General features: G+C 42.1%; 1 protein-coding gene and 1 long non-coding RNA gene across 2 annotated transcripts; both read left to right on the top strand.

The window, feature by feature from the left end:
- Positions 1–373: 373 nt before the first annotated feature.
- LOC122621773 lies at positions 374–2,339 on the top strand. Its single transcript, XR_006326249.1, has 4 exons — positions 374–579; positions 1,264–1,429; positions 1,817–1,979; positions 2,057–2,339. It is a non-coding gene; the product is annotated as an uncharacterized LOC122621773 (long non-coding RNA).
- Positions 2,340–5,474: 3,135 nt separating this feature from the next.
- Positions 5,475–7,703, top strand: LOC122622298 (putative odorant receptor 83c). The gene is made up of 5 exons (XM_043800644.1): positions 5,475–6,032; positions 6,110–6,348; positions 7,180–7,369; positions 7,435–7,590; positions 7,653–7,703. Exons 1-5 carry the CDS (start codon positions 5,475–5,477, stop codon positions 7,701–7,703), a joined length of 1,194 nt encoding a protein of 397 aa, XP_043656579.1.
- Positions 7,704–13,289: the final 5,586 nt, after the last annotated feature.

Here is a 13,289-nt window from a genome sequence, read left to right as displayed (position 1 = left end):
GATATTGGATGGGGCTGGCGGATTGGGGCGTGGCGTGTCGTGCCAAAGTGGGCGCTTGTATACATGCATACATTTGTATTTAGTTGAACTAGTAATCCTGTTTCATACTCTTTCCTTCCTTAAAGAGTCCGGGCAGTTAGTGCTAATGGTTTGTCTGGAACGAAATTATGTGAAATGCGGATGTACCATCTAAAAGCTAAGTGCCAGATCTCAGGCAGAACTATTTACCCGTAAAACCGCAGGAATAACAAAAAGATAATATTCAAAAATACTGATTGAAGCTTTGAAATCGAAATCTTAGCCTGGATAGCAAAGATTACAGGAATGTTAGGTTAGTGGAAAACGTTTTTAAAATAGTAACAGCATACGAAACATAGGAAAACCTGCCAATGGAGATTACGCACACTTTTTCTCAAGCCATTTCCTTTGCCGATTTCTCGGCAACATTTGCTTGGCAAATGAAGCTTACTTATGGAGGATCTTGATTTGCCAGTGCGTAAACATAACGGTGTGCGAGTGCGCCAGTGGGCGAGTGTGCCAGTGGGCAAGTGAGCGTCACACACACACGTGCGAGACAGGGTGAGTGAGTGGTGCTACTCGAGTATACTCGTATATGGGCGCTTATTTCCGGCGTGGCATATCTCGTTTTAGATGCGTGCCACGGCAATCTCTTTGTGTTGCGTTTCGCGTTTTCCTGTCATAAATGCCGCCGCCGAACCTTTGTTACGTTTCCGCTTCACTTTTATTTTAATAATTCACCCAGCATTTATGGTATGTACACACATACTTTTATTTATAAGTGCTCCCGGCCCTGCCCCTTCCAGCTGGCCGCCTTACCTGCTCTCAACCTGCCATTGTACACGTCATAAATCTCATTTTTCCGTTTCCGTTCTGCCGCCCATTGCCCAGTGATGATGTCCTTGATTGTCGCAGGACGCAGGGAGGTGGACGGGGATTGTAAATTGCATGTTTTCCTAGGGTTAGAAGTGTCGGGCTATCATTCAATCGAATATTGCCTTTGTCTTTAGTCGCTGGCAACAAGTGAAATTTCAAAAAATTCTCCCAATCCGTTCCTAATTCTAATTTTAAGCCCTTGAACGAAGTCTCTCTTTTATTCCGAGTGACTTTCCGTATTCCACTCTTATACTTCCATTCAGCGTACGGGAATGCTGTTTGCGCTCACTGAGTGCATTTCCAAGCCAACATCTCTCTTTGTAACCTGTCTTTCTCTTTTTCACAAAGGATGTTTTCTCTTTACCTCAGCTTAATATAACTTTGAGTGAAAAAAAAGAGCGTAATTTGTGGCCTACAATCGCCCGAGATTTTGGAACTTTGTGGAGTGTAATATTTTGAGGCCAACTCGCTTCTGTCGGCCTCCTTCACGAAATGCAAATGTATGGGCTCCATTATTATCTGCCACACCTGATAAGTAAGTATGAAAAGGATTCCTTTTTTGAGTTTTTATAATCTGTAACGTTCAAGACTGCGAGTTTGAAGTGTTAATTTTTTAAAAATATCTTAGAAAAAAACTATTTTTTATAGCATCTAAAACTTGTGAGAAGCCAATAGTTTTGCGCTTGTGCATTTCATTTCGAAATACTATGCCGGATCCTATCGACACGCACAAATCATTCAGATTTATTAAATTTGTACCCACATGTCGTTCGCTGATTCATTTTAGCTTGTGTTTTTTGGCATCGACAAAAAGTGCAGAAATATGTGCTGCGTATTTGCATTTGTTAATTGGCCTTATTTGCTTTCAAACATGACCAATGGCGGCTTATTTTTGTCTCCTTTTTCATTCGCCCCTCACAAGGCAGATATATTTTTGGATTCCACGTTCGGAGTCCCTTCGAGCTCCTTTCTGTGGGATACTTAGCGTCTGGGCGCGGCGTTTGTGTCAGTGGATGGATGACAAGTGCCCAAATGTCGCCCAAATGTCGCCCAAACAAAGGAGCAATGCGGCACGAGGGCCGTTGGTGAGTGAGCCGGAGGAACGCCAGGCGCAGGAAAAAGTTATGACACACCTACAGCATTTAATCTGACGTCCTTGTAGTGGCTTTTCTCGGCGTCCACTGAGTGATAACCATCAATCAAGCTGCTGCCGGTTAGACGGTAGGCGTTACACTGGTTTTTCCCGGAGAGAAGCGGAGTGTCCCGAGACCAAGAGACCGAGAGACCGAGCCGGAGTTCATTTCAATCATTAGCGTGCCAAGTCAGCCAGCTCCTGTTGATGCTGTCAAATTAATAAAGAGCCCAGGATGACCAAGGGTTGGCCAACGGCATGGAGCAAAAACCGAAAGAGGCAACAGACTACTACCCACCAGTGTAGGCCCACACAGCGAAAAAACTCCATGTTGTCTTTGCTATTGTTGTCATTGAAAAGTATTACGAATAAAAAAATAAATGTTTAAATGAATATGCGATGAAACTTGATTTGAGCAATACAATGCCTTTGTCCACAAATCGCTACAATTAATAATTGCTTGCAAATTACACTTTGGCGTAAATACTTTGTTTCCTGTGCCATCTTCAGGCATTCCCACACGCTTTAAGTCACTGCCGTTCATAATGCCCATAAAAAATTTGTCATCATTAGCCAAAGCGAATGACGCTGACGTACCCGGGGTCCGCCCATCTATCAATGTGTGTATCTGGGTACCAGGAGCAAGGACACTTAAAGATATTGCCCTGTCTGGGTCGTCCTGCTGCATATTAGTCGGCAGCTTAAAGCATTCGATTGATTGATTATGTATCATAGGGGGGCAGTGGGACACTGCGAAGAGGTCGTCACTCGCTTTAAGGCTTTAAGCCGCCCATTAGGGTTATTAAATATGCCGCTTGTGGGTGTACGTACGTATGTGGGCTATTAGGAACGATAATGGATTGCGAATATTAATTTCTTTGCATGATGGAAAGAATCAACAAAGAACAATGCGTTTAATCTTTATAGACACGCAGCCGCAGGAGAGGGACGGACAATGCCTTGTGCCAATAATGATAACCGGAAGCCATTAAAGGAAGTTTCAATACAAGAAACACTCTCCCACGCACACACACACGCACACGCACGCTCCCAGACAAACGCATGAATGCCTCCATAGGCAGCTTAAGGACCTGCACTTTCCTTTTTGTGTTTTGCACTGGGCGAAAAACTAGGCTTTACGATGGGGACCATCAATATCTGGGGTTCGAATACGGATCGATTGCAATGTTAAAATGCCTATGATTTATCATACTTACATATGATTTATCATACATTATCATACTAATATACATAATCAATATAAATAAACAAATTCTTAAGAAAATATGACAAATAATTATTCCCACATATAATATATAAAAATAACTTATCCTGATTCCCACCCATTTTTTCCGTGCCCATCGTGTAGTGTACTAGTGGGTGTAGTTGTGCCTGTTGTTTGCCTTCCATTTTCATTGCATCGTCGGCGGCAACGGCGATATTGTAATTTTTATTCCTCTTTGAGGCATTCAGGCGGCAAGCAGCAAAGGCGAATCCTGCAAAAGGAAGCCGTCCTGCAAGTCGAGCGTTCAATTCCCTTTTAATAAGGAAGTGTATGTGGAGGCCAGTAGGTGTGGGTGTGGGTGTGGGTGTGGGTGTGTGGCACCGCACACGCACCTTGCAATCTTGCTAATGTTTTTCCAGTGAGCGCGTCTTAAGAACCGCCTGCAGTTCGCAGTTCACAGTTTGCCGTTTGAGCTCCGCAAACAGCCGGCGGGTCGATGCGGAAGTCAAGTTGGAAATCCGACCCTGGCTTAGGTCACACCACCATGATGCCACGTCATACCACCACACCAGGGGCATTATGCAGGCCGTCAGGCAGACAAGTTGAGGCGCCAATTTTTCGGCAAAGAAGTGGGAGGGCTCGGGTCGACCATCTATGGCACACACAAGCATTTTCAATTGATTAAACATCAAACGCACAGGCTTGGGTTTGTGTGTGTATGCCTGCATTTTTTACGTGCCGCAGCGCAAAAATGCCAGGGATTATTATCCGAGAGCATTATGTTGATGCCGATATATACTCGCGCAATATGAAATTCCATTGCATTTTATAGGCAGGCAGCGAAGGAAAAGAGAACAAAAATGATAGGAGGAAAAGTAAGAACTACAATCTCGAGTATTGCAACTATGAGATACCACGGTATTAACCCTTGATTTTGAACATATGTTGCATACCTAAAAGCCCTTCTTCAGATGCGAAACTGCCTACCCTTTTGATGATATAAGGTAAAGTTTAAGCTCTATATCTATCCAAATATATACATGTTTTCCAGAACTCAGCATACCTCTCTAATGGGTGCAGAAATCAAACACACACAGGCAGAAATACAATGGAAGGCAGTAAAAACCTGCGGCAGGCCATTGTGAGGCATAAACAAAAGATGCAGCAGATGGAAGGCGGAGCTGCTGGATCGGCCAGAATAACAAAATACCGCAGACAAAAACTGAAAGCTGTTCGAGCGTGGAAAAGGTGAGTTGCCAAACCACTCCCCATTCCTATTCCGCCTTACACATTATCCGGGCCAAGTACAAGAGAGTAGTTTTAGTGGGGATCGGCCTTTGGAAATGTGGCAAAGCAAAATTTATAGCTTGGAAATTAATAACAAAAAGCATACAATGAACTAGTGCATATATACCCGCCAGGGCATCCAAAGAGCCCTGACTAATAACGTTCCGCACTCTGAAGTGTATTAGACAACAGTGCGTATGATGAATGCCATCGGAGGACGTTCGAAACAAAAGGGGCATAATTGTATGCGAAAGGTGGCCACCTTACCATTCACTGACAAGGGGGAAACAAAGGGCGAGGGAACTTTATTGTGCTAATACTGCGGTTGGCTAACCCAAAGTATAGAAGTCTTCGGCAGAATACTTTTGAAGTTCTCCCCTGTGCACTAAGTACAAAGTGCAGACAATGTGATTTTCTGAGCATAAGGATAGCTTTAAAGCATAAATTTATTGAGTTTCTAAACGCGCTAGGAAGTATATAGACCTTTTCAGGCCATAGGCAATAATTAAACTTTTCATGCAATAAGAATAATATTTAAAGAAACTAATTTATTCATAAAAATATTAAAATTCTAAAAAAAATTAAAACGAAGGGACATAGATAATTCAAAATTCTTTTACCTCTAACATACATTTCAACGAATCTATTATAAATATTTTCTATTATATAATAATTTTTATATATTTACATCGCAGTTTGAAATCAGATAAATTATTTTTTTCCATCGAAAATATATTTGTATACACTCGTATGTTACCCAGATGGTAAAAGCCAATCCGGTAATTTCGTAAAGCAGAAAGTCCAACAATTAAAGTAGATAATAACAAAATTACTTATAAATTATAATAATTGCGGTGACATTTGCGGTCCTACTGTCAAATCAATTGTTTTCGTATAAAAGGTAAGAAAATGGAGGCTTAAATCAGTTCCATTGCAATGAGCATTCCTGTGAGACCTTCTAGTCGCTTTCGCGAACTATCTAAGTACATCAATAGTTTGACCAACTTACTTGGCGTGGATTTTCTTGCGCCCAAAATGGAATTTAACTATCGCACCTGGACCACTATCTTTGCAATAGCAAACTATACGGCATTCACGGTATTTACGATACTAAATAATGGAGGTGACTGGAGAGTGGGACTAAAGGCCAGCCTCATGATTGGTGGGCTATTCCACGGACTCGGAAAGTTCCTGACTTGTCTGCTGAGGCATCAGAACATGAGACGCCTAGTCCTTTACTCACAAAGCATTTACGAGGAGTACGAGAATCGGGGAGAATCCTACCACAGGACCTTGAATTTGAACATAGATCGACTTCTCGGCATCATGAAGATTATTCGAAACGGCTATGTATTTGCTTTTTGTTTGATGGAAATCCTGCCGTTGGCTATGCTTATGTACGATGGAACCCGGGTCACTGCGATGCAGTACTTAATTCCAGGTCTACCGCTTGAGAACAATTATTGCTACGTAGTCACGTACCTGATTCAGTCGGTAGGATCCACTAAAATTGCTAAGATTTGGTCAACACTTGATAGCTCTCCTAAACGAGTTATTTTCGTCGATTGCAGGTAACAATGGTCGTGCAAGGAGTCGGATTCTACTCCGGTGATTTGTTCGTATTTCTCGGCCTAACACAGATCCTAACTTTCGCCGATATACTGCAGATAAAGGTGAAAGAGCTAAACGATGCCCTAGAGCAAAAAGCGGAAGACAGACTTCTGGTCCAAGTTGGAGCTTCTATTAAAGGAGCGCCAAATCGACAACGCCTACTTTTGGAGGTTATCAAATGGCATCAGTTATTCACGGAGTAAGATTTTACTTCTTCTTGATAAAAATTCATACATTTAGAAGTTTTAAATTAGAGGCATACAAAACCATGAATAAATAAAAAATATAAAAAAAATAAAAAAGTAATCAAATATGTTCGCGATTATAAGAGCTGAATCAGCATAAATCTCGCAGTTTATTTAGTTTTCATGTAACTGTACTTTGTACCTGTTTCAATGTTTTCAATTAAATTTACATTTTATCGTTTAGGTGAGTCTCCAGTTAGAAAAAAAACAAGAGAGAAGGCTATAGTCGAGTTTTCCGACTGTAAGATACCCGTTACTCGGCTAGTGGAAGTGCGAACGAGAAATTTCAACATTTTCTGGAATATCGGTAGAAATTGAGAAACAAAATTTAAAATTGTTTCAGAAGTGTGGGCGCGACAGTTTTATACGTTTTGTTGGCGTGTCAACAAGTTTTTTTGGCAAATCGAAAGGAATTTTCAAGACTAAAAAACAAATATCAAAAAATTGTTCAATAGTGTGGGCGTGACAGTTTTGGGTTTGTGGGAGTAAGAGTGGGCGTGGCAACATCAGCTGCATACCTAATCTGCTTTTATAGTTCCTGAGATCTCGACGTTCATACGGACGTAGTGACAGACGGACATGGCCAGATCGACTCTGCTGATCAAGAATATATATACGCATTCGTGTACTGTTACAGGTTACAGGAATCTAGTATATCATTTTACTATACGAGTAACGGTTATAAAAGTCTTCCTGTTATTAATTTGATTATTTTTTGGCTAATTTTATAAAATCCACATCCTCAGTATGCCATTTTCATTTGTCGTTGCTTCTTTCAATTTTAGGTACTGTCGCGCCATTAATGCCCTTTACTACGAATTGATTGCCACCCAGGTTCTCTCGATGGCTCTGGCTATGATGCTCAGCTTCTGCATTAATTTGAGCAGCTTTCACATGCCATCGGCCATCTTTTTTGTGGTTTCTGCGTACAGCATGTCCATCTACTGCATACTGGGCACCATTCTTGAGTTTGGAGTGAGCTTCAGTAATATTGATTATATGAGCATTTATTCCTAAGCGTATTAATTTTTCTACAACAGTATGACCAGGTGTACGAGAGCATCTGCAATGTGGCGTGGTATGAGTTGAGTGGCGACCAGCGAAGGCTATTTGGTCTTTTGTTGCGGGAATCCCAGTATCCGCACAATATACAGATACTTGGAGTCATGTCGCTTTCCGTGAGAACGGCTCTACAGGTGAGTAAATGCTCATTTACGTGTATTTTGTTATACTATATTAAATTTATTTACACTTTAAGATTGTAAAACTAATTTACAGCGTGTCCATGATGATGATGAATCGGGCATAAAATACAGTTGAAACTATAACATTTTACTTAAGAGCCAAAAAACATAAAAAAAAATCGAATACGCAAAGCACAATATCTAGAAGCACAATAATGTTTTAAAAATGTACGCATTCCGTCCCCATAAAGCACAATAGGTTCTTGTTTAATTAATAAGGCCTAATGAAGTTTCTGTAAACAAAGTAAGTAAATGATAGTAATTGCAATGCAAATTTGATTTAATTCCTTATTTACTTTTTAGGTAAATACTTATCAACAAATGCAAAATGAGTAAAAAATTTTTTAAAATCCTCTTGCTTACCCGAAGTTTTATTCAGCCAACTCTGAAATGCTTCTCTCCCTCCCACTTTGCTCCTGATGAACTCGTCGTCGGGCTTTTTTCTGCTCCCATTAACCTTGTCCACTAATTACCAACACACAGAGCTGAATTTATGGCATCGGTTTATGGTGCCCGACTCGAAAACATTAATTGCGCATCTCATTTTGGGGAGTTTCTTATGCACAAAACATTAAATATATTTCGCGTACACGCATAAAAATTTAATTTATTTTGAAATGGTTCGTTCACTTCCCCGATATTTGGCCGGAGGACATTAATAGCTCCTGACCAGGCCATGAATAATGGGCATTTTATAAATGTGGTCAGGACAATGTCCCGGATGCTTGGATAAAAAATAATAACAATAATTGTAACGTTCTTATAATGCAGTTGTAATTAATGAACCACCACCCAGCAACCAGCAACCAGCGACTATGAAAACGAAATGATTTTAATAAAATCAACAGTCGGAAGGTCAGAAAGGACCAGAGCAACAGTTTGGTCAGCGGACTCATCGACCTCTTGGATTGAAATTTACGACCGCTCCGCATTCCATAATTTACTCATTTTTCATGAGCTATTTAATTACGCTAAATTATGGCCGCAAGGGGTTAGCAGTTGTTTGTTTGTTTGTTTATGCCCATTGATAGCTGGGTATGCGATAGCAAGCCAGAAGAACTGTCAAAAGTAGAGGAGATGCTCTACACAATTTGCATTGACTGTCAGATACCCGTTAGGAATGAGACGGTGTTATGCAAGCAGCGAGTAGAATGGTCCTTTTCAAAAAAAGTTTCAAATCCATCTAGAATATTTGAAACAATACAAAGTCGTTAACGATACTTCATTTCAGAATGCTCCTCTTAAACCAGCTTGGGCGTGCCATACTAGTTGCTGTAATTCCCATTTGGTCAAAAGGTTTGTGGTTTGGTAGAGTTTTGAACAAATATAAAAATAATGACAAAATATTGATAGAGGCACAGGCGCCGGAAACTATAAGGCTCATCATCTCGATAAATCGAAAAAGTTCCGCACTCCGTCCTATCCGGTTCCGCTTCAAGTAATGCAATTTGTTAGCTTGCTGGCTGGCAGATAACAAAACTCATTTGATGCCTGTCCACCGCAATGACGCGGAATCGTGGAGTCGGGGAGAAGTGGGGCCACTCAGCACTCGGATGGAGGCTCTTAGCGTCAAGACACTTTGTATCAACTGCAGCGACGCCGTCAGCCAGCCTGCCATGCAATACATTTTCTAATGCTTGTTTTGAATCATTTTTAGGGGCGAAGGAGGTGGCAGGGGAGGGAAGGCGGCCAGGTCGCCAGCTGGCAAATAAAATAAATTAGTTGCAGTTGAAAGGTGGCTCAGACACAAAAGTCAACACGCAACGCGCGATGGAACCGCAAACAAACGCCAGCTGCTGGGCGCAGATAAAGTGGCAGGCAAACACGCCGAAGGAGCAGGACGAAGGATGGAGGATTGAGGACGAAGGACGAAGGACACCGGTGGGCGTTCAGATGGGCGTTCAGATGGAGAAGCTCTAGACACGCTGGAAGGAGCAATGGCAAATCAGCTGCCAACACAGGGCAGCTTACTGGCAAATATTAAAATGCGAATTTTTATACTCGCGACACTCGAGCCTCCCACTTTGCCACCCAACCTATCTTGCTCCCCCTGGAAGCATAATTCTCACTATGCAAAATGAGGGGGAATGTGCTCTGTTCGCTGCACAGAAAAAACTAAAAGTGAACAGATTTTATGTGATCCTCTCCTACTGAATCTAGCCAGGGCGCATGGCTCCCGGTCTTTATACCTTACTTGAAACTTGAGGTAGTTCATCAAGACTAGAATTAAATTAAAAAATAAATATACAAATACATTTTACTGCACTTGTACAGACCTTGCCATATTTTAATGATTTCTTCATATCTGTTTCGTCATAAATCTCTCCGATTCTTCTGCTTTAGCTCATTTCATTTCTACACATTCCCCCCTTCAGGTAAAGGGGTAATAGTCGGTTTGTGCTCGATTCTGGAATCGATCACCAACAAATATTAAAATTATTTGCCGTGTTTAAGCTGCCCCTGTCAGCTCCTTGCTTGCGGCTCCTGACTCCTGGCTCGCAGGACGGCGTATCCTTTCGCCAGCATTTTCTTGCCGCGTGCGCACATAAATTAGCTGCCAGGCTAAGAAATGGCGGCGGGCAGCAAAGGTTGTCCCAACTCGCCACTTCTCCACTCCGCCCGCTGCGGTTTGTTGCGCGCTGTTTATGCGGGTGCCGCTGGTGGGTGCATTAAACCAATAAATCAGCGAGCCAGTGCAAAGAGCGCAAAATGCGAGCAAACTGTTGTCAGGCACTGTTTGAGCCAGCAGCGTGGCTCCGCATATTTAATCAATATGGTGAGCAGAAAACATGAATTAATCTTGGAGCCCTTTAAAGCGCTCTGCATTTTTACGGACACAAGGGAAGATGGCATTTTTAATTTAGAGAAATTCCTGCGGCCATAAAAAGCTTGTCGGGCAAATCAATTAAATTTAAATTGTATCCCATTAGAGCCACATTAAATGAGTTAAGTCATTTGGGGACCGCGTGCCGCGTCTTAGCCTTCTTTTATGCGGCTTTGAAAAGGGTACAAATGAATTCATTTTATTTTTTGACGCACATAGCCGCCCCTTGTCCCAAATCACCGGACCCAACACCCCAAACACCCCAAACAGCCCCAACCAGCCCTAACCCCAACCGCCCCTGGACGCAATTAAAATGCCCACGAGCTACTAATTTGCCATGAAACGGCGGGTGGCTGTCCAAAAGGCCCAGGAGCCCGATTTTAAAATGCTGCCGAAATTTAAGAGTTGATAGCTATTAATTTATATTACGCATGATTTGTGTAGCATTTTTTTGATGGCACAATCGCTTTCGGTCCCTGCCGGCTGTTGGTTCCCAGAATTTCCTTCTGCATTCTGCGGTAGATGCGGTAGATTTCCCAGTTCCTAAAGTGCGCTGGAGATGTTATTGCAAATGAGTGAAATATTTGGGTCATGCAGCTGAAAGGGATCGAAATAGACATCGGGTAACACTAAACTTGAAACATTTAAATAATTACAGAGATTAGACTGAAGCGGCGATGGAGTTAATGGACATTGAAAAGACACTACACGGAATCATAATAGCAAAATACCTAATGTTGAAGTTCAACTAAATCATAAAAATAAAATAAGAATAATGATGTGCATAAATAACTTAACCTACTAACTTTAAGTAAATCCACTCAATAAATCCGTCGACTTTGACAGTATGAGCACATTCATGCCGTCTTAAATCTTCCGCTAGAGTACCGACCAAATCTCCTACTTTATAAATTAGGCAATTTGCTGCCTCATGTGAATGGAGGCGTGGTCGCTGCCGTCGTTTATGGCTAACGCCCCCGGATGTCAGTTGCCATCTGCTGAAGGAGGTTTGCATCGACAGGCACGACGGCGATGACTTCGACTTGGCAAAACAGCGCATTGCGACTGAGTCTTTTTGCCCTGTCGCCACATCCTGCTCCGATCGTCCTGCCCGCCAATTTCTGCTGATGTCTGCCCAAAACTTCACGCTGGCCAAGTAATTATTGGGCCCCCGACATCCGCCGCACTGCACTTGGCTCCGACTGAGGAGTCGGAGGACTCACAGCTCTCCGCTCACAGCTCACAGCTCACAGCTAAGCAAAGTCGAAGCGTTAATGCTGCGTGTCGAAAGCAAACTTTGATGGCTTAATCACTATGGGGGACCCGCAGGGCGAGCAGTTGCTCCAGTTTGCTATCAGCTTGTTATTTGCTTTGGGGGATTTTAAAGTGCACGTGTTTACCAGGCAGCTTCCTAAGACGCTGGTGGTAGAAACGTGTCTGAGGGCAGTTCAAATTGCACGGCAACAAACTTTTCGTTTTTTTGATTATTGGGTACACAAATTGGCTGAAAATGTCTCCTCAATACAAGTGCAAGGAAGCACAAATAAAATTGTATAATACAAATTGTATCATATGGAATCGCTAACAACATATATTGTTTGTATTATACTTTCTATATCTTTGTTTCTGCTTTTTTGTAAATTAGCTATGTCTTTAGCAAGTTGAATGATTCTTTCAAAATTGAAAACGGTATTTTTTGCTGTGTGTGAAGGAGCAAGGGGAGCAAAAGACTGCAGCACTCGGTGCACAGTCAAAGTCATAAAACCATTTAATTATATTAAACTTTTAATTGCGTAGACAGCTAAGAAACACTCGCACACAAACACACTGCTCAAGGAAAGCCCCAACATATGCAGGGTGGAAAGCGGGAAAAATGTGGTTGGGTGGAAACCAGGACTCGCTCGACACACTTAACCAGGACAAGTTGGCGGCGGTACCGTCGCTCTTGGCGTGCCCTGCTACTACTATGTAAATGCAATAATAAAGTTATTAAAAGTGTCATAACAACTCAAGTTGAAATAGCGAAAAGTTTCCACCAGTTTCTTGCTTTATGAAGGGCACCCACCTAGCTCCCGACTTCCATTAGCTGACACTGAGAGCAGCCCTGAAGGAAGGAAATGTAGAAAGTAAAAATCAAAGAACAGCCCAGACCCGCAGCTCGATGGCCAGGCAATTGATGTTTAATTGATCAATTAGTTGCTTGCTCCCTCAAATCTCAAATCCCTCCTACAAAACAGACGCACCAACAGTGGTAGTCACATTAATAAGCTAGAAAGAATCTAACATTAATAATTGAAATCTTCCTTGTAAATTGGGACTATAAGCAAGATAGTTTTTTAGTTGAAGATTAGATAAACTAATAGTGCTTACATTGTGTGGCCGACTTATGGGGGTAACGCCTTTAGCCTTGTGCTTTGAATAACAAACTCCTAATTATGTTAATTATGTTTATGGTTAATATTACTTCAAACCTGAACTCATTTCGAGTGCTAACGTCTTCACCGCAGTTATAGACGAGGCCCTAGTCTGGCTGTGTGCTTTTGTACCCTCATGTGTGCGTGGGCTCGCTGTATTGGAATTTCCCACATCAAAGCGGCATATAAGTATATTGACGCTCATCAATCAAATTGATTTATGCCAACAAATCATTCATGAGCAATTTCCCAAAGTGATTATCTCTCCACGAGAGACGGCCAATGGACCAGACCCGGCCACGCCCCTTCCACAGCCCACCAAACAGTGCAACTCCGAGATGGCAAACGCAAAAGGCATGTTAACTGACAGCCAGAAGGACATCGGACGGAACACAAATAGACGACGGAAACGG

This window comes from Drosophila teissieri, chromosome 3R, assembly GCF_016746235.2.
Source record: "Drosophila teissieri strain GT53w chromosome 3R, Prin_Dtei_1.1, whole genome shotgun sequence".
In the NCBI taxonomy this organism is placed as follows: domain Eukaryota; kingdom Metazoa; phylum Arthropoda; class Insecta; order Diptera; family Drosophilidae; genus Drosophila; species Drosophila teissieri.
This window is presented reverse-complemented; position numbering and strand designations above follow the sequence as displayed.